This window comes from Phoca vitulina, unplaced genomic scaffold (genome assembly GCF_004348235.1).
Source record: "Phoca vitulina isolate PV1807 unplaced genomic scaffold, GSC_HSeal_1.0 scaffold5, whole genome shotgun sequence".
In the NCBI taxonomy this organism is placed as follows: domain Eukaryota; kingdom Metazoa; phylum Chordata; class Mammalia; order Carnivora; family Phocidae; genus Phoca; species Phoca vitulina.
In genome coordinates, this window is record NW_022589708.1 from 12,291,667 (window position 1) to 12,313,634 (window position 21,968).

Sequence of the window (21,968 nt, forward strand, 5' to 3'; positions counted from 1 at the left end):
TCTGTTTACATCTAATCTTTCTACAGATTAATTATAATTTGAGGTTCTAGGTGTTAAGCATTATTACTAAAATAAACACTTTTCCCTCTAAGCCAAATATGTAAAAATACAGTTCCTGAACCAGCAGAAAAATCCACACAGGGAGTTATTCAGCAAGAAAACTAGTGTGATGTCTTAAAAAAAATTCAATGTCATGAAAAAAAGGTGGAGAATTCTAGATTACATCTGATCATTGATTAGATTCTGGTTCAAACACAAATAGCCACATTTGAGAAACTTTAATGGACTGTGTACTGAGTGATAATTACGGAATTAAGTTAATTTTATTAAGTATAATATATTATGATCACGAAGGAGAATGTCCTCATGTTTAGGAGATGCTGGCTGAAGTGGCATGATGGATACCACTTTGAAATGGTTCAGCTTAAAAAAAATGTCTATATGTATATGTCTAAGTATCCATCCACATATGTGTATATGCACGTGTGTATTTGAAACAAAGCATTAGCAATTGTTCTAAGTTGTGAGTATATGACTGTTGTACTATTTCAACTTTTCTAAATTTTTCCAAATCTTTTATTTCTTTTTTTAAAAGATTTTATTTATGTATGTATATGAGAGAGAGTGCGTCCGCACGTGTGAGTACAGGGAGGGGCAGAGGGAGAAGGACAAGCAGACTCCCGGCTGAGTAGTGTGGAGTGGAGCTGACTGAGGGATGGGGTGGGGGGAGGGTGGTGGGAGGGCTCGATCCCACAACCCTGAGATCATGACCTGAGCCAAAATCAAGAGTCGGACGCTTCACCGACTGAGCCACCCAGGCGCCCCTCCAAATCCTTTATTAATAAAAAGTGGAAGGACAAGCTTAGGGATGCTTGGAAAGAGTCCTTCAAATAGCACCAATCTCCCATTTTGTTAATTCATTTAAAGGTCAACCCTAAGGATCTGGATTCCAAGTATGCATACATCCAGGTGACTCATGTGGTTCCATTCTTTGATGAGAAAGAATTGCAAGAAAGGAAGACGGAGTTTGAGAGGTCCCATAACATTCGCCGCTTCATGTTTGAGATGCCCTTCACTCAGACTGGGAAGAGGCAGGGTGGCGTTGAGGAGCAGTGCAAACGGCGCACCATACTGACAGGTACAGTTTCCCCGGCTTCTTCCTTGAAGAATCACGTCCAGACAGACGTTAGCCTGGACACCAAGATAAAGAGCTCTCCACAAGGGATCCAGAAACTTCTAGAATGAAAGGCCCTTCAAGCTTCGTTAACTTTCCTCACATGTCCATTGCAGTTTAACATTTATCTAATGCTTACTTTGGAATACTCCTGGCATTTTTGTACTTATCTGTTAGCACTTTCTTCTTCTACTAGACCATAAGTTCATATCCAAAATCAAGTCACTGACCCTTTTTAGAATCTGATGAAAATAGTGGGCCCTTATCTCCTCAGAGTGCATTTGCACACAATTTCAGGTGATTTACAGGCTCCTTCTGAAACCCATGTGGACCCCTCTCTAGGCCTCTCTAGGCCCAGGGCCCCAAGAGCCCCTGCACACAGTTCCATGTCTCCTTCACAGGAAGGGACCCCTTATGTATCTTTATCACATAGGTCCCAGCATGAACCTGCTCGGGGATTGTAGGCTGAGTGAATAAATGGGATATGAGGCTGGAGTCCTTCCACCTCATCTCTGAGAGTGGCTGGCCAACCTCAGCTTGAATACCTCCACTGCAAGGAAGCTCACTACACTCAGAGGCTATCCATTAGGCTGTGACTGAGTTTTAATAGATTCTTTGACACTGTAACCATCGATAACCCATTCTCAGAAATGTGTTTTGCATCATTTCCCAGTTCCTGACAGTGTAGAGTCATCTGGGAGTCATTTTTACCTTCTCTGGGGGAGCTGGATCATCCACTCTTAGGTTAGAGTCAGTAGCATGACTGGAATAACCCAAAAGAGAACACTTTCTTGACTTAAAAAAAAAAAAATCAGTGAGGAGGCCTGCTCAGAAAGCCAGGTGTGTCTATGTCCACTGTTTCAAAGAGTGATCATTAAGCTGAACCAGGAAGGTGCCCATTGCTTGTCCTGAAGTCGATGTTGCTGGGTGTTCTGCCTGGCCACTAATATGGAACCCTGTAATGACGAGTGGAAGGAACACCGTTAAGATGCTGCATTTCACATGCGGCTCTGCTCTCACCATTGAATTGGACACTTTCAATGGGTGAATTTGTATCTCAGTAAAGCTATTACCCAAGACTATGACTCATTGTAAAATACCTCGGAACAGCATATCACAGAGAATTTTTTACCCTTCCTAGGAAGGAACTGAGATAAAAGTTAAAATAAAAAATAAAAAGCCTGCATTCTTAAAGGGCCCCTACTCCTGCTTTTAGAGTAAAGATAACATGTAAAACACAAAGAGTATTGTCCTCGACAGTGGTGTCCCCTCCCCAGATGTGAGTGAGTTGTTTTTCTAATGGACACGCAGCAAATTCTTCTTACTAGACAAGACAACTCCATTTTTAGGTGGAGTCACTTTGCTAGCTTAGGATATGTATCTCTCTAGCTGTTATGACTTTAAATCAGTGCTTATCACACTGATCCTGGACCTGCAGCATCAGCATCACCTGGGAACTTAGCAGAAACACAGATTCTTGGGCCCCACCCAGCCCTCCTGAATCAGAAACTCTGGGTTTGGGGCTTGTGTTGAACAAGCCCCTGGGTGATTCTGGTGCCTCTTCTGTTTGAGCATTGCTGCTTCAAAATAAACCAAGTTCACTGATAAGTCAGGGTTAGGATTTTTTATTAGGATGAGTCTGCTCAGGTAGCATTACTGATCCATAAACAGTTATTACCATAGGGTGTTTTCTGGCCAGATTCTCTTCAGGGTTACAGTTTACCATTTGGTCACAGAAGTATTTTTGATCAGCTAAACAAGAGCCAAGCTCCCTGCCTGCCAGAAAAGAATAGAGAGTATCACCACCGCAGAGAGAGGTGAATAGCCTCCCAGGTCATTGGCTCGGCTGTGAGGATGAGAACCTGTGGGCAGAATAGAGCCTGGGCCTGGGTCCCTGCAGAGCTGGGTCCGTACTCAACTATGTGATCTTGGGCAAGTCACTTACCCTCTCCCTATGCCTTACTTTCCTCATCTATAAAATGAGGGTTACACTATCCATCTTGTGTTAAAGAACTTTGTAAATTATACCCAGGAGGGGAAAGAATGTACTTTATTTTGCTGGATTATGCTGGATCTTATCCACCATTGAGCCCCTTGCCTTTTAAGGCTGCTGATGAGCCAGAGGATATTACAGTACAACAAAACACAAAAAAAAAAAAAAAAAAAAAAGTACAGTTTTTACCCTGAACGATCTCAAAATATCAAAAGCATAGTTTTTGGGTAGCATGAAGATTTAGAGAACGGTTGAAAAATGCTACTAAAAACACATAAGCTAGGGGCGCCTGGGTCACTCAGTCAGTTAGGTGTTCAGCTCTTGATTTCGGCTCAGGTCATGATCGCAGGGTCGTGAGATAGCGTTCACTGGGATCCACGCTCAGTGGGGAGTCTGCTTGGGATTCTCCCTATCTCTCTCCCCGCACTTGTGTGAGCTCTAACTACATAAATAAATTTAAAAAATAAATAAATAAGTAAATAAATAAATAAAATCTTTAAAAGCACATAAGTTCTATATCAACCTTCAGTTAAAGATACACAGACCAGGATATTCTGAAGACTTTGAACTTGAGAGTTTTCCCTTAGTTATTAATCCTTTAGGTTCTTCATTGCTTTGCTTCAAACCAGACCTCTGACCGTCCAAGTTGTGGGGGAGCCCTGGCTCTCCCTGCCCTCGGAACCCGGCAAGGGCTCACTTCCCTGGATAGGTCAGGCAGTGCGCTGCAGTTGTGGGATCATTGGGAAAACCTAGTGATCACCCTGCAGGCCCCTTGCTGACCCCCTCCTCTCCTCCTGTTGTAGAACTCCTGCTGTAGAGGTTCTTTCCAGTCACTATTCCAGAGTCTTCCAAATCCTCCCAGACTCCCACCAGGGGCAGAAATAGTCTCCTGCTCTTCGCGTTCTGTTCAGGCCCACCAGCCTGTTCAGGCAGCCACACGTCTCAGCCACCTCTCCTCATCCTCCTTCTGGAGGGGCTGCCCAGCACAAGGGCCGGTCATTTTTTTAGTAACATGATGACTCGCTCAGTCAGTCATCTAATTCTCTACCTTCCAGGCCACTTTGCTCTTTCATTTAGCCACTTGGGCAGTAACACATTCATGAATTCAACAAAATGTGTGGAGCATTGGCAGTGTTCCAGCCTGGCGTAGTAACAAAACAGAGGTCTCCGCAGTTGACCTTCCAGCAGAAGGAGACAGATAGTAAGCAGTACACGTAATGGTGAACATACCTGTGTTGGAAGTGAATGTGTGTTCTAGACAAAAGCAAAGGGAGAGCAAACGTGAGGTTGACTGGGGAGGGTTGCAGTTTAAATGGGCCAGCCCGGGGAGGCCTCACTGAGGAGGTGACACTTCAGTCCAGACTTGAAGGAGGTAAGGGGGTAGACCATGCAAACATCTGGAGGGAGAAGGGCTGTCAGGGCCAAGGTCAGTGGCGGGGCTGCTTGTACCCAGCACATTCAGGGGACGACCAGCAGGCTGGCGTGGCTGGAGCTGAGTGACTCTGAGGGAGAGGAGGAAAGATGGGGCCCGAAAGGAAGGCAGAGGGCATCCCAGCTCCCGTGGGCCTGGTGGGCTCAGGTACAGGCTCTGCATTTTCTGTATTATCGGGCTCTCCTTCGCTCCTCTACGTCTCCAGTTACCACCACGGGACTCAGGACTTTCACACTGAGTGAAATCCGTATAGTCCATGGACACCTCACAAACATCCTTGGAATTCGTTTTTCTCTCTTAAACAATGCTGCTGTTGCAACACAGCACTCAAAAATACTGTGATTACACTAACCACGTGTTTTTTGATATGGCTATTAGCCTCATGAAACACTTCCACAGTACTTCGTACAAATCCACTGCAAGGACGCTCATCTCTGAAGTGCTTTCTGTCCACATCCAGCCACGCCCAGTTCTTGTCTCACTATCAAAGAAGTGTTAGGTTCAAAGAGGACTTATCAGTCCCAGTGCTGCTGCTCAAAAGCTTTATCTACAAGGACTGCAGAAGAAATAGGAGACATAGACCTTTGGCCTTAGATTGGCTTAAAAAAAAAAAAAAAACATGTAGGGACTAGAACAGGCCTGTGAGGGTGTGACAGCTGAGGCCGCAGCAGGCTGGACACCTCCCGCTGTTCTAGACTCTGGGTGGTCCATCCGAACTGTGTGCTAAATGGCACTGGCCCTGTTTTCTCATTTTATCCTAAGTAAACTCTCCCCAGCCACTTACTAAATAGTGAGCCAAAACAACATGCCCACCTTACCTTTGCTAGTTAAAAAATAAAATAAGCTATTAAGCATATATATTATGTCCATCCATAAATATATATATTAAATAAAGGTATTATAGATATTTATACATCATGTAAAGCAACAAGTTAAAAAATGTGAAACAGACCCAAATTAGAACCATCTGTTTTTCTTCATTTTTAAACTAACTCTTTGGTGTTGATAGGTTCAGGTATCTTGTTATGATAAATGAAAAAAATACTGATTGGCTTTTTGTAGGAAAAAAAAGCATAAGAGAAGTAAATATTTTTGTTTCTGTTTTTTTTTTTTTTTTAAGATTTTATTTGTTTATTTGACAGAGAGAGACACAGCGAGAGAGGGAACACAAGCAGGGGGAGTGGGAGAGGGAGAAGCAGGCTTCCTTATTTCTGTTTTTTATTCATTTATGTTTCAAAATACCTTATTATTAGTGTGTGAATTTCTGGTTCATAAAATACTTTGCTGGGAAATATATTCTCACTTGTTATTTTTCATGGATTTCTCTGGTTTGTGCAGACTCAAGCATGTGATTCAAAGTTCTATAGAGAAATGAATTTTCTCAAGGATATGTTTATGGAACAATTTTCTGGACTTAAAATCTGTGATATCTCAGAACTGTGTACTATTCTTTATATCTTCCAAGCCATCTTTTACCTACTAGCTCTTTCAGATCTCACAACTTCCAAGGAAGGTAAAGCATTTATGGTTAAGAAAACTGAGCAGGGAATGATAAAGTGATTTCTTCAAACACACGCTTCTCACATTAAAGGTTAACAAGGACCCAGCTCTCTTGACTTCACATGATACAGCCTGTCATTAAATATACGCAGTGATAAAGGAAGACAATAGTCTGGTTCCACAAAATACTGGCCTGTGCCTTTGGCAAGCTTTGGGTTCCTTAACTCTAAAATGAGAATATTAAGTACTTCTGCCTCAGTAACAGTAAAGATTGTGCAAGCTGCAGAATGATTCTGGGACTCCTTCCTCCACAGCAATACACTGCTTCCCTTATGTGAAGAAGCGGATCCCCGTCATGTACCAGCACCACACCGACCTCAACCCCATCGAAGTGGCCATTGACGAGATGAGCAAGAAGGTGGCCGAGCTCCGGCAGCTGTGCTCATCAGCCGAAGTGGACATGATCAAACTGCAGCTCAAACTGCAAGGCAGCGTGAGTGTTCAGGTGAGCGAGCACTGGACAGAGCAAACCAAGGGTAACAGGTGCAAAGGCTCATCTGGATCTTGGTAAATTTCAAGTCCAGCCAGGTCGAGTGTCGCTTACCTGGTGATCCCATTTACCTTCCAGTATCTGTGTGGTTTCTCCTGATACTGGGGGGGGAAGGGGAGGGCAGTAGACTGAGGGCCCCCACCCAACCCCCCTTGTAAGAGTATCCACTGAGCTTTCTGCTAGGGGCTGGAGCCAGCTCTCCATATTAACCTGTTCTTTCAATTTGGGGAATTCCAGGGGCCTAACCAGAAGCATTAAGACTCTTTTAAATATAAAGAAGCTGTAGGTTTCCTTGTAAGATGTATGTTTTCTGGTTTCTATGAAAATTATTTCTGAAAAAGTACCTTAAGTTTCACTCTCTTAATGGTGTGTTTTGATTAGCAGAAATTCTTCATTTTAATATAACTCAATTAATTCATTTTTCCTTACTTGGTAGCATTTTTGTGTCCTCAGTAAGAACTTGGTTCTAAAATCTGTCTCAGAAATGTTCTATGTTTCCTTCCTTTGTTTGGCATTCCTGTATAGATCTGCAATCCATCTAGATTTGATTTTTGTATGTGGTAACAGATAAGAGTCAAGATATATTTTTTTCAGAGTAGCTATCCAAGCAATGTGCACCATTTATGGAAAAGATCATTTTTGATCTAAGTACTGATTATATATATGTGTTCAGTTGTGAAAATTCAATAAGCTATACACTCATATGTACCTTTTGGTTTGTATATCATACTTCAAAATAACTGGTATTTTACTTATGTGATTTCCTAGGAAATTAGTAAATGTTAAATCACCTCCTTCCAGTGATTAGTATGCTTCTTGCTTTATTGATTTTTAAGTATATACAAATAATTCTAGCATATATTTTACATACACACATACACATATCCTTATATCTAATTCTTTTCTCTTTCAAAAGGGTACATTTATGAAAGTTGCATTTGGATTGTAATATCTAAGTTTTAGGGGTTTTTTGGTTCATTTTTTGAAATCAGTTCTTGTCACCTTTTTATCAAATCCACACTGGGTTGTTGCCTAACGTTTTTGAAATGTCCTTCACCACAAAAGTACTTACAGATGTTTCAACCTCTTACCTCATGCCCTGAAAGACTTAAGTACCAAAATAAGTTATCAAGTGAGTATGATAAACATTCCGGCAACATGATTACATAATGGGGTCAGAGGCCACAATTTTCTACAGCTAAAAAACAAAACCACTCAGTAACATAGCCTAGGAACATCCTCTATCAGAACGCGAGCAGAGGGGTATGGGCGCCAGTAAAGGGTGTGGCTGGACAGGTTGAGCTTTCTAAAGGGCAAAATGTGCCCTTCCATTTGACAGTGGCCTTAGAGTTATAAATAGCCAATCATCAGGGCACCTGGGTGGCGCAGTCAATTGAGTGTCTGACTCTTGGTTTTGGCTCAGGTCTGATCTCAGGGTCTTGAGATCGAGCCCCGCGTCAGGCTTTGCGCTCTATGGGGAGTCTGCTTGAGTTTCTCTCTCCCTCTTCCTCTGCCTCTCCCCCTGCATTCTCTTTCTCTCTCTCTCTCAAATAAATAAGTAAATCTTTAAAACATAAGTAAATACCCAATCATCTTAAAAAGCAAAGATCATCATTCCATGATGAGGAGATTTTTATACATGTGTGCCCACTAAGATAACAACAAAGTTGCAGCCAGAGGAAATTAACTTTACCATTTTATTTCTGTAATTCTTTCACCAAGGGCCTCGCTGGGGTTGCTCTTATATAGGACAGAGCCATCAGGGTGGCTGTGTGACTCTGTGCTCCAAGATCTGGCTTTGTTAGACCTTTCGAAGTCTTATCAACTTTCCTCTTTGTATATCCTTAAAATTGAGTGGATTGTGTCATTTTGGATAATTAGTCATTTGGGTCATGTCCAGGTCATTAACATCGTTCCCCACACAACACCAGTGTGATGACACCTGCAGTCGCCACCGAAGGTTAGCTAGCTGTTCGTCTCAGAGGGCCCACTTCCCACCACCGTGGCCCTCTGTCTCCCCACCTCTGGTTCTCTTGCCATTACCGCACAAGTCCTGCCCACCGTGGATCAGAACCACAGCCCAGTTCCTTCATCAACACTGACAGAGCAGACAGCCCTCCCTACTTACTTGCCTTCTGAGCCCACCAGACCTTGCAGGAAAAGTGATGCAGTAATTGTTTCTCACTGGGACTTTCTCCTTCCCACCCAGTGGGTCTAACCTTCCTGCTCTCCACATTCCCATGTATCCTGACCTACCCAGCTTCAGAGAACTCTTCTTGGCGAATCGAGAGATGCAGGGCTCTGGTTCACTCCCCCTGTTGCTAAATGCCCCTAATCTTTGGCGTTCCAGCACACTTCACATGGTTACTTCATTTGAAGGTAGCAAGTCAGTTTGCTCATGGCCGTCTACGCAGTTCAAGGAGGTGAACAATTGGTTTTTAAAAACTGGCCAATATACTATATTCTTCAGTTTTTCACTGAACTCACTAGTGTAGAGTAGCACAAATACCAGTTGGAAGACTTGGGCTCTGATCTTAGGTGTTTTACTTATTGGAGGTTCAACCTTGAACACATGGTTCCGTTTTCCAAACTTGGCTTCTTTCTTCATAAAATGAGCCATCACTCAAGTGCCCTGATGATGTCTGAGTGGATAAAAATCAAATGACATATAATAACATAAGCTTTGTTCGTGGTTTCCTCTTTTGGGCCATCAGTTCCTTGAGGACAGGGGTCATGACTAACTCAGATGGCATTTTTAGAACCTGCCAACTGAAACAAATCAGTGATAATGGTCATTTTTATTATAATGTAATTTAAAATCTTTGTTCTTTATCTAGGTCAACGCAGGCCCGCTAGCATATGCCCGAGCTTTCTTAGATGACACAAACACAAAAAGATACCCTGACAACAAAGTGAAGTTGCTGAAAGAAGTTTTCAGGTAAAGCACACTGGAAATGTCTTTCTCTCTTCAAATATCAGTCATTTCTGTGCTCATTCAAGAAAGAGATACTACCAGTTGGACTCACTCTGTCCTCAACATGCCTTTATTTCCCTCTCTCACACCATTTTAGGCAATTTGTGGAGGCTTGTGGTCAAGCCTTAGCGGTAAATGAGCGGCTGATCAAAGAGGACCAGTTAGAGTACCAGGAAGAAATGAAGGCCAACTACAGGGAGATGGCGAAAGAGCTTTCTGAAATCATGCATGAGCAGGTAGGTGCCATGCTGGGGTTCTCATTTTGAGCAAGCACACATTAGTTGGGGTCTCAAATATACCCTGCAGTGGCCTAAACCTTCTAGAATTTTGGTATCTGAAGAAGAATGTAGCATGCTACATGCTGCTCCTTTCTGAACACAGTTTACTTGGGGAATAGCTAACAACTCGCCCACCTAATACCAGCCAGTACGACCAGAGGAGAGCAGCGCCCACCTCCCTTTTGTCACTCTCAGAGGTGGCCGTGGTCCAAAGCTCTGTCCCTCCCCACCCTAATCTAGTTCAAAACAAAACAAAACTCACATAAGAAAGAAATACCCATGTTGTTTCTGGAAATTTTTTTCATTCACCCAATCCTTTGAAAGACCAGGATTTCCCAGCCTAGTTTAAGGAATTTTCTGTGGCATTAAATGTCTTTCGCCACTTAAAAAAATAGAGTTGTTCAGTTTTTGGCTATTTACCACTGACCTGGGTACCACTGACCTGGTTGCCCCAGTGGATTCTTCATGGCTACTCCCCGTCGTGATGGGCATCTTTCCCGGTTACACTGCACTATCACCTTCCTGTAGGAGTTCCTTTCAGTAGGATTATGAATGTGGGCTCAGCAGTCAGAGGGGACAGTTGGCTGGGCAGCCAAGTGAATGTCAGAGAGCGGCTGGTAAGAGTATTGCTTTCTCAGGGGTCCGTTCTCCATCAACCACAGTGACTTATTCCGAGTCATGGTGCCAGTCTTCATAATTAATGTTAGCACCTCCATCGTATGTAACAACTTCTGTCTGTTCCCCACATAATGGTCTTTCAGTCTTGCAAATGGAAGCCAGGCCCACTTGTGTCATTAACATATCATGTGATGGTCTAATTTGGAAATTTCTGTCACAGGAAAGTAACTTAAATGTCTAAGCACTCACTTGTTTGCTTTTTTCCCTCCTCCATGCTGACACAATCAGATGGGATGGTAATGTCATTTTTCAGTTTTATTTTTCTGAACCTCAATAGACTGCCTCACATAAAGTTAGGATTGTGTTTGAACAACTGCAGACGTTGGCATGAGGACAGTGTGTGTGCAAAGGGAGGCACCCTCTTCTGGACCTTTAGGAAAGTAGAAAAAAATGGAAATGATGAAAGAAATAAATGTGTGAATAATTAAGCAGAAAGGGATGGTCTCGTGGAAACAAGTTTCTGGAGAAAGCTCGAGGTCTTTTCCACACAGCTTGCAGATTCCTGTATAACAGTTTGAGCAGTGGGTGTCAGCATTTGGCACGAGAAGAGATGAAAGTAGGAAAAACGTATGGACTGATAATGTTGAAGTAAACTCCTATGTTACTTGGACATTTAACACAGGGCTGTGCTCTACGAAACTGCACCTTGAACTTTCCATTATCTCAACAACTGGGAAGATTAAACTCTTTTTAACCCTCAAGCAAAAAAGGGTTGTGACCTGGAGTAGACTCGCTTTGGGCTTTTTCAGGGGAGCCTCCGAATGTGTATGTTCTTCTCAGTTGCCATCTGGCAGTAGGTCAAGTCTTGCCCTTAGAATTCTCCCTTGCATTACTGAGTGTGAGGGGTCAGAGAGGCAGCTGCTATATCTCCTTCCCAGGATGGAAATCCGTAAGGCCCTGAGAAAAGGAGCCAATAGAGAAACAGATGCTCAGGATTCATTTTTTAAAAGACTTTTCCAAGGGGCGGGACTAGGTCGTGTCCCTGCCAAGTATGTGTAAGATAGACTTCACCGCCTTATAATCTGGTGAGTCTAGAAGGCTTTGTAAAGGAAACAAAACCTGTTGTGCTTGACTTTCTCCTTGCAATCCTGATCTGAGAAAGGCCACTTGCTAGTTGAGCTGACACAGTCCCTCTGCAAACGGCCAAAGCCAAGCTCCCTGAGCATACCATCATTCAGGGGAGCAGTGACCATTGGGGAATAGACGTTGTCGTTGAGAAACATCATCAGGGGCATGACACTTGGGTAATGTTGTGTTTCTGTGCCTCAAGATTTGCCCGCTGGAGGAGAAGACGAGCGTTTTACCGAATTCCATTCACATCTTCAATGCCATCAGTGGGACTCCAACAAGCACCATGGTTCACGGGATGACCAGCTCGTCCTCAGTTGTGTGATTTTGCCTCATGGGCCACCTGTGGGGACTTGTCATTTGCAAACTCAGGATGATTTCCAAAGCTAATCACTGGGCTCATGCAAGACATGGGGAAGACCGAGCACAAGGAGAAGTGAAGGAGAATGGGAGAGAAAGGAAATAAAGAACTGTGCTATTTCGTAGCAGATTTTCTAGAGGAGTCATAAGAGGGTACACATATTTTTTTAAATCTTGCTGGCAATATTCAAAGTTTTCATTCTGTCTTAACAGAGGTGTGTAGTGGACTCTCTTAAGCCGGAGTGAAATTTTATTCTTCCTTACAGAGTAGTAGTAAAGTAAATGGCCTAGAGAAAACAAGTGTTCTGGAATGTACATAGCAGGGACAGTAGCACTGAAATTGAGGCTGGAGTAATCTCCGCCTCTAGGCTAAGCTGGAAAATCTTGAAAATATTTTTTTCCTGTGGCACATTCAGGTTGAATACAAGAACTATTTTTGTGACTAGTTTTTGATGACCTAAGGGAACTGACCATTGTAACTTTTGTACCAGTGAGCCAGGAGGTTTAGTGCTTTTGTACTCATCTACTTGCATTTAAAAAAATATGAAAGCTTAAGAAACTATGTGAGCCTAAAACTAGTCAAGCAGTTTAGAACCAAAGGCCTCTATTAACAAACAAAACTATGCTAAAAATTTAAAAGTAGTACAGTATATTGTTATGTACATAGAGTTTGTTAATACAGTCTCCGCATTCTGTACATACGTGTATTACATTTCTACATTTTTTAATACTCCTCACATCAGCTTCTGCATTAAGTTCAGTTGTGACAAACTTGTGCCGCTCTTAGTATATACAATACACTTGACCTTCCTGTTTTATCCTTGTACATAAAAAAGTGCAATATGGAGATGTACACAGTCTTTGCTATGTTAGGTTTATAAACTGTTTTAAAAATTTCATCCTTTTGCCAAAGTGGTGGAGTGTGTAATTGGTAAATCATAAATCCTGTGGTGAATAGTGGTGTAACTTAAAGCTTTCACCATGTTATATTTTCATTTGAGACATTAATTTAGTAATTTTATATTTGGAAAAAATAAAGGTTTTTAATTTTATTTAACTAGAATCTCTGCCCTGCTGTAATTAAACATTCTGTACCCCATCTGTATTAAAAATAACATTGCTCATTTTCTGGTAGTGAATATTGGGTATTCATTATTTAATAGTCCTAGGAGGGACAGGATATTGGAATCCTTGGGGGTGAAATAACATGGTATATGAAATTTGCTTTAAAATACTGGAGGAGAAAGAAAGAGGGTAGGTAGACGAAACAAGATTGACAAGTGTTGGTAATTGTTGAAGTTGAGGTTGGGTGCATGGGGAATCATTATAGCATTTTGTCTGCCCCTGTGTATGTTTCCATGATACAGATTTCAAGAGGCAGGTCTGTGCATCAGATCTGCCAGAGGATTTGCCTAAATGCACTATTGCACCATGGTCTGGCTCTGAATTCTACTAGTTGTTGCTAAATATGCATAGACACCCTGTTTTGCCTCTGGCTTTTCCTCTTCAACTCTATCAAGAGTTCCATCTTTATCAGCTTCCTTGCTTGCTTTTGAGATGAATACTGGAGACAAGGTGGTCATTGATCCCAGCAGTGCATTGGCACCCATGTGTGCACACACCCTCCGCGACCTGCGTCGTCACAAAGAGCTCTCGTGGCAGGTGCTGGTCCTGCCTCTGGGGTGCCCTGTGACTGGCAGGTGAGTTCATTGTCACCCAGCCCCATATAGTTGCAGTAATGAAAGGAAGAGGAGTCTTTCCACAAAAAAATAAAATAGCTGCTCTTCCTACTTCAAGAGTTTTAAAGGCTGCTTTTTACATAACCAGTTGAGGAAAGAAAATGTGATGCACATCTTGAACACCCAGATGCCAAGGATCTTTTGGCGTCTTTGAAACATTCTCAGTCAGTGGTAAGGCTGTATTTTACGGGTGGAAACAAGGTCATGAAGAAGAGAGGGTGAAGCATGATGGCAACGCACCAGAGTCTACAGCCCATCAATTAGTGGATCCAGATTTAGGGCTTAAGAAAATTCTCTACGTAAGTTTGCCTCGAGTCTCTGACCTCCCCAGTGCAGTGTAATAAACCTTGACTCTAACATCAGCAGGAATGGATATAACAGTTTGTCTCCTTTGTCACTGAGCTGGATTTCCTGGTCATAAATGCCTCATTTAGAAACCATAAAATTCAAGTCACCGTGTAGTAAGATAAACATAAGTCTGGAAAGTGCTAACTTGCTATCTCTTCATTAAACTTGGAGAGTTATTTGTACAGATGCCATGTCAGATATGACTCAGCTTGGAAGGTGACCAGCCCTCATTTATTACAACAGTGGAGAGAGGAGCCATCTCCTCACTGCGGACATCTACTGTTGACCCTGCAGCCAACACATTTGTACCCAATTAAAAATCTCATTTAGTTTATGTATAAAAGTTTTATTTTGGTATAAAGTTACACAGTAAAGTAGCATTTTATTGAGGTGAAATATACATACAAAATTTACCATTTTAATAATTTTTTAAGTCTGCGGTTGAGTGGCATTACATGCAGTGTTGTGCAGCCATCCATCCGCAGAACTTGACTTCATCATCCCAGACAGAAACTCTGTACCTGGTAAACAGGAACTCCTTACTCTCCCTCAGGAAAATTTTTTGAAGTAACTTTGGAATTAAAACTGTAGTTGGGGACGCCTGGGTGGCTCAGTCAGTTAAGCGTCTGCCTTTGGCTCAGGTCATGATCCCAGGGTCCTGGGATCAAGGCCTGCCGTCGTCGGGCTCCCTGCTCAATGGGAAGCCTGCTTCTCCCTCTCCCTCTGCTCCATCCCCGGCTTGTGCACACTTTCTCTCTCTCTCTCCCCACCACCAAATGAATAAATAAAATCTTAAAAAAAAAAAACCAAAAAACACCTCTAGTTAGTATCTTATCAGGAATATTTGCTACCTGGGAACTAACCAGCTCTAGGTACTGTACATACATAGAGCCAGCCCCTTGCATGGAGAAGGCTGCTGAGAATAGGGATGTAACTTGAAAGGCCCCTCCATAGGGACTTGTTTAATCATGTGATGGAGTTACGCAGTATAGAAACTCCATTGATAAAAGCATTTAATTTCCATCAGTGGGACCATTTGCATAAAGTACAGTACATCCACACAATAGAGTACTATGTAGCTATAAAAAAGAACTAAGACTATCTCTGTATGCTGCTATGGAATGATTTTCAAAATAAGTAAAAACCACAAGACAGGGAAAAGTGAATTGTATGTTACCCATTATTTAAGAAGGGAATGATATATACATAAGTAGATTTTGTTTCTGTTTTTTTAGATGGAAAGGAAAACCAAAACTTGCAATTATTAACTGTAAGGTAAGAGACAGAATGATATATAGGGGATAGGGTTAGAAGATTGACCTGTTCAAGTATAATTTGCTTTATAGATTTGGCTTTAAAGCCATGTGAATATTTACATAATTATCAAAATAATTTTTTAATTCTTAAAAATTAAAAGCAAAATGGAATGAACATAACTATATCAAATTGGTGGCATAAACACAAAGGAATTATTTCAAATGACTTTAAGATACAGGAATTTCACTGTGCATTCCTAGTAGGATATACCCAAAGGACAAAAATAGTGGCAACTACATCAAAAACTAATGATATATATGTTGGCTAATTGAACATAATAAAGAAGAATAATAAAAAATCAGTCAAAAAAATAGTGGCAATAAGTGAATGACTTGCTAATAAAAATGATTTTCAGTAATTGTTCTGTTTGTGGAAGTAGTGTATTGTTTTTGTGAGATTGTATTGTTATTCTGAGACTCTTGTATGTTTATTACTGGAGAAGGTAAGTGAGCAATTATGCTGATATCATTGGGAACCAAGTTTTTGGCATAAGAGAAAAAAAGTTGCATCTTTAAGACCAAAGAGGTTAAATTAAAACTCTTTCATTCTGCATTTGATGTGAAAATACAACTTGAATTCATGATATATTTATCTTAAATGCACACTTATTATACACTTATTTCCTAGCTTGGTTTACAGAAAAGGCCTAAAAACAATGACCAAGCCAGTAACAGGTGAGCACCCCTAAGTGCCCAAATTGTGGTCTCTAAATTCCTACCAGAAGGATCCAGAGCTCCCCCGAAGAATGGCTGGCTCTAGATTTAGGGCAAAAATAGTCCCAGATAAGTCTGGAGCATCTTTTCATACCAGACATCCAAGGGACTGAAAAAAAATACGTGGGTCACTGTCAAAAGAATGTAAAGAAGCTCCTTCAAGCTAGTAGCTAGACATGGGGTGGACATCAACAAGAATAATAATAGCAATGGATTGGAAATACATAAATTCATGAGCTCATGATGATACTAGAAAAATTTAAAAAAGGAAAACTAGTAACTAATGAAGGAGTAATATCACCAAAGAAAGACAAAAAGGTATCATATGCCTTGTGATAGAAGTACACACCCCACCTATGATGAGGTCTTGCCAAAAACTAACCTGAATCTGATGAAGTATGTAAGTCTAACCACCAACTCCCCCGGATACACCAGGCACAGAAGAACATGTTAAAAAAAGGAGATGGAGAGAAGACCTGTGTATTTAAAGAGATTCAGGGTTCCCTCGATATGGTATATCTACTATATAAAGTACATAGGCTTTTCCTATTCCTTCCTCTAAATACAACTAAAAATCTTACATGTTAAATACATTTAAAAAAAGACCGTAAGACTCTGGAAGGTACAGTGAAGAAAGCAGCAGACCAACTAGGGACCTTGGGACCCAAAGAAGGATAGAGTGTTAAGTTCCCCAGTTTTGTTTTGCCTCCTACATCTCATACTTGGAGCCAAAGAAAACAACAACATGGAAACACCTACAGGCAGAGACAAAAGAAAAAAAAGAAGACCAACACTGCTTTGCACCCATTATGATGGCTATTATTAAAAAAAAGAAAAATTGGTGAAGATGTGAAGAAATTGGAACCGTTTGCATTGCTGGTGGGAATGTGAAATTGTGCAGCTGTTGCAGAAAACAGTATGGTGGTTCCTCAAAAATTAAACCTAGAATTACCACATAATCCCACAATTCCATTTTTTGAGATATGCCCAAAAGAATTGAAAGTAGGGACTTGAACAGATGTTTGTACATCCATGGCCAGAGCAGCATTGTTCACAACAGGTGGAAGCAACTCAAGTATCCATTGATGGATGAATGAGTAAACAAAATGTGATATACATATACAACAGAGTATTATTCAGCCTTAAAAAGGAAGGAAATTCTGACACATGCTACAGCATGGACGAACCTTGAGGACATTATGGTCGATGAAATAAGTCGACACAAAAGGACGAATACTGTATGATCCCACTTACATGAGCTATCTAGAGCAGTCAAATTCATAGAGACGGAAAGTAGACGGGGTTGCCAGGGGCTGGGGAGGGAGGAGAAAGGGGAGTAGTGTTTAACTGGTACTGAGTTTCAGTTGGGTAAGATGAAGATGTGGAGATGGATGGTGGTGATGGCTACACAACAATGTGAATGTACTTAGTACCACAGAACTGTAGGATTTAAAATGGTAACTTCCATATTATGCATAATTAACCACAATTTAAAAAGAAAAAAAGAACAACAGAAGCCTGCCCTGTCTAGCCAAAGGAAGAAGGAAAGGGCAGCCTACCAAGACAAATGGTTTTTTTTTTAAGATTTTATTTATTTACAGAGAGCATGTGTGTGCATGAGTGGGGGTAGGGGCAGAGGGAGAGAATCTCAAGCCAACTCTGCACTAAGCGTGGAGCTTGACGCGGGGCTCCATCTCAAGACCCTGAGATCATGACCTGAGCCGAAATCAAGAGTCAGATGCTTAACCGACTGAGCCACCCAGGCACCCCTACCAAGACATTTTTTAAGCAACAGTGGCTCTATACCAGCCAACACCATAGAAAACTGCAGCCCCACCCACACTCGACCAGCGATGGCTGAACGGGGAGTGAGGCTCAACAGCCCTGCTGGGGTGGTGGCAGCGAGCCAGAACTTTCTTCCGGGCTGGCCTAGCGACAGTCCCATCCCTGGAGTGTCTGGGGTCACCAATATGGGGAGCCTAGACTTGATGGCAAAACCATGATCCATAAAAGGACAAACTGAAAAATTGAAGCTCATCAAAAGTAAAAACTTTCACTCCGAGAGAATTCTGTTAAGAGGATGAAAATACAGACTGGGAGAAAATACTTGCAAACCAATATACCTGACAAAGGACTACATCCAGAACATATAAAGAACACTCAAAACTCAGAAGTAAAAAAAAAAAAAATCCAATGAGAACATGGGCAAGAGACTTTAAACATTTCCCTGGAAAGGATATGCAGGGGGCGAATAAGCCCATGAAAAAATGGCCAACAGAATTAGCTGTTAGGGTAACTCAAATCAGAGCCACAATGAGAAATTACTGTGCACCTGTCAGAATGACTAAACTCAAGCATAGTGACAACACCAGGTGCTGGTGAGCATGTGGAAAAACTGGATCACTCGTAAATTGCTGGTGGGAAAGTAAAGCGGTGCAGCCACCCTGCAAAAACAGCTTGGCAGTTTCTTAAAAAGCCAAGTAGGTAGGTAACTACCGTTTGACCCACAAAGTGCACTCTTGGACATTTGTTCCCGAGAAATGAAACCTCAAGATCCTTACACAAAAACCTGTGCACAAATGTTTATAGCAGCTTCATAGAACAGCCAAAACCTGGAAACAACCTGGATGCTCTTCAGGAGGCAGACGGGTAACTGGGTGGTGGTGCATCCGGGCAGGGAGTGCCACCCAGCAGGAACATGGAACGAGATCCTGACACACACGACTGACGACCTGTGAATCTCGGGAATTACGCTGAGTGAAAAGAGCCAGTTCTAAAGGTTGCATGTGATAGGATTCCATTTATGTAATATTCTGGAAATGACAAAATTACAGAAACAGAGAACAAGCAGGTTAGTAGTTGCCAGGGATTAAAGGGCAGTGTGGGGAGTACCCGAAGCGGCTTGCTGCCTGCCCTGTCCTGTCTCCAGCCAGCCAAGCACTCCCTCTGCCGGGATGGCCCCTGTTGCCTGTAGTGGGATCGTCTGAGCCAAGACCACAGCTGGCTATCAGCAGAGTGTGTGTGTGGCACGCAAGCTCCGTGACCAGGCTCTGCTTAGAGTCGTGGACACAAATGCCCATCACATGTTGCAATGAAGCTTGATCCCATACTAAGCAAGCTGGTCTCACAGTGTAGGAAAATAATGAAGTTAGCTTCTCCTGACTCAGTCTTTGGTGGTCTTCCTATATGCACAGGGACTGCATGCATGTCCCCGTTCGCGTGTCTGACTTAACCCCATGGAACAAGTCTGGAGGCACAGAGTTTGGAGAACACATTTGTCATTCCCTTGGCATTGGTGTAGGTTGCAACTATGTTGGTGCAACCTGACCTAGCAAGTTTCTGGGTATTGCCGGCCTTGAGACAGAGCCTGAGAACCTGCCCTGTGGTCAGCCACACAGTCCCCCCCAGCCAGAGTGCCCGTCACTTCCCACTCCCAACTGATGGGATCAAAGGCTAGACTGTTGGTACGTTAATACTGTGTTTTGCTCAGTGTTCATGGGAAACCACGACCTGTCTGTTACTTGGTGTGGGAGGCTGAAATGACAGCCCCCGAGGGGACACTGTCCTGGATTGTCCGGTGGGCTGATGTAGTCAGTTCACCCAATAAAAGCAGCCTTCTCTCCAGGTCTTTCTCTACACGTGCCCATGTAGATCGCCATATGTAATTCTGTGTTAATGAGACCTGCTCATTCATGTTAATTGCTCACCTGTTTTCATCTCCCATGTCTTGAAAAGCCTCCAAAGCAATCAATCTAAATCTAAATCTTTAGAAAAAAAACCAAAAAAACCTGTGCCACCTAAATAATGTTCCAGTGAGCAGGTCCAACAACAATTTGTTTGATCGGTCCACTCCTGTGAAACTTCTGGGTTTATAAGCAATATTGAAAAAACAAATCCTTCATTTACTCAGCAAGTATGTGTGGAGCACCTACTTCGCCAGGTGCGGTTTTAAGCTCTAAGGATTCAGCCATGATCAAAACAAAAGTTCCACCTCACAGGGCTTGTGTTCTAGAGAAGGGAGACAAATGACAACCAGACAAACACTCACTGGGCTTGTTGGGGCCGTAGGTGTGAAATAAAGCAGGGGACGGGGAGAAGGGGGGTGCGGGGGCCGGGGGTGACTGTGCAGCCTATGCGGCCAGCAGAGGCCTCTCTGACGAAGGGATAGTTGAGAGATCTGAGGGAGAGGCCAGCCTTGAGGGGACGGAGGGGCCCCAGGCGTTGGGGACAGGAGGAACAGGAGTGTGTGCGCCTATTCATGGAGCAGCACAGAGGCCCTGGGGCCGTGGCGGGGTGAGCCAAGGGGAAGGAGATGAGGCAGGAGGCAAGAGCTGGGTCCTGCAGGGCCCTGTTGGCCTCGGGAAGACTGCGTTTTATGCTAAAATGGGAAGGAGTTGGGAGGCTTTGGACAGAGACTCGATATGACCAGACTTAGGTTTTCTGCAGCTCAGCACTGTGGAGAAGAGGCGGTTGAGAACAGGCAGACCCTTAGAAGGCCAGGGCCTCGACCTAGGGAGGCCTGACGGGGGCATGGCTGGGTGGGAGCAGGGCAGGAGATGAGAAGCAAGTGGATTCTGAGGGTACAGGGGAGAGGGTGCTGACGGCGCTTGCTGACAGAATTAGGGTCAAGAAAGAAGGAGAGGTGCCAAGGGGGACTCCAGAACGTTAGGCCTCAACTGCTGGGTACTGGAGAGGCCGAGTCAGTAGACTGTGCAGAGCAGCAGGAGGGGTTCTGCTGTGGGCATGTTACGTGTGAGAGGTCTTTATAAGTGATGTTCCCAGGGACGCAGTGGGCCACAGCATTAGAATTAAGGGGAGAGTCCTGGCGGAGGAGATTCGCTGTCTACACAATAGTTGACACCATCAAATTGGGTGGGTATAGACAAAGAAGCCCAAGGACTGAGCCTTTGGGCCCTCCATTGTTAAGAGGTAACAGGAATGAGGATGAGCTGACAACACAGACCGTGAAGGAACCGCCAGGGTCCTAGGAGGACCAAGAGAGTGGAATCCCAACAGCCAAGTGAACAAAGTGTTCCAGGAAGGAGGGTGCGATTGGCAGGGTCCAGTGAGAATCAAGTGAGGCCCGAGAATTGGCCATGGGATTTGGCAAAGTGGAGGTGATTGCACCTTGGTGGAGGGGTACAGACGAACTGATTGGAGTAGAGTCAAGAAAGGGTGGAGGAGAGAAATGGGAGAGAGTATGTATGAGCACTTACTGCATGTTTTGCATGAAGGGAGGCGGAGAAATTGGATGATAGCTAGAAACACCCGATGTGGGGCCCAGGGAGGGCTTGGGGGGGGGGGGGCTTTAATGGCGCAAGAACAACACGTTTATATGCTGTGAAAATAGTCCAGTATAGAGGAGGAAAGTCGATAAAGAGGGACATCTCGGAGAGACAAGAGGGAGGAGGTCCAGGCGTGGGGAGCAGGGCTGATGGCAGACACGGGATGGGACGGGAGGCCCAGGCTGGTAGGGGTGGAGGTGAGCCTCTGTGTCCTTTTGTGGTTTCTACTGTTTCCTCAGGGCCGTCACCTAAGAGAGAAGAGGGAAAGGTGTTAAGGTTTTAGAGAAGACCTGTCCATGATTTCATTTTTGCACAGGTGTCTCTATCTCTGAAGGATAAAATCTGAGGAAGGAATCGCTGGGTCAAAGGGAACACACATCTTAAATTCAGGCAGCATCACCAAAGTTCTCTCCAAAAAACACCACCAGGACAAGGGCCATCTCGTTATTTTGTGTCCTTGAAAACCTAGCCTCTTACTCAAATTGGTGGTGGCATTTCAAAGTTTTCTGACAAATGCTCCAATTACAGTTCACTTTGGACTTACAGCCTGGTATAGCTG

General features: G+C 43.2%; 1 protein-coding gene across 20 annotated transcripts in view; it reads left to right on the plus strand.

Annotated features, from left to right (window-relative positions):
• DOCK9 (dedicator of cytokinesis 9) overlaps positions 1-12,641 on the plus strand; it is a 283,110-nt gene extending 270,469 nt beyond the window's left edge. For 19 of the 20 annotated variants that reach the window (XM_032402708.1, XM_032402715.1, XM_032402713.1 and 16 more), the window contains 5 exons: positions 928-1,138; positions 6,414-6,604; positions 9,487-9,587; positions 9,721-9,859; positions 11,850-12,641. In XM_032402708.1, coding sequence (XP_032258599.1) covers positions 928-1,138; positions 6,414-6,604; positions 9,487-9,587; positions 9,721-9,859; positions 11,850-11,972 — 765 coding nt within the window. In that variant the 3' untranslated portion in view covers positions 11,973-12,641. Of the gene's footprint in view, positions 1-927; positions 1,139-6,413; positions 6,605-9,486; positions 9,588-9,720; positions 9,860-10,807; positions 10,816-11,849 lie in introns of all 20 variants that reach the window. The other variant, XM_032402705.1, reaches the window with a different exon arrangement.
• The last annotated feature ends 9,327 nt before the right edge of the window (positions 12,642-21,968 follow it).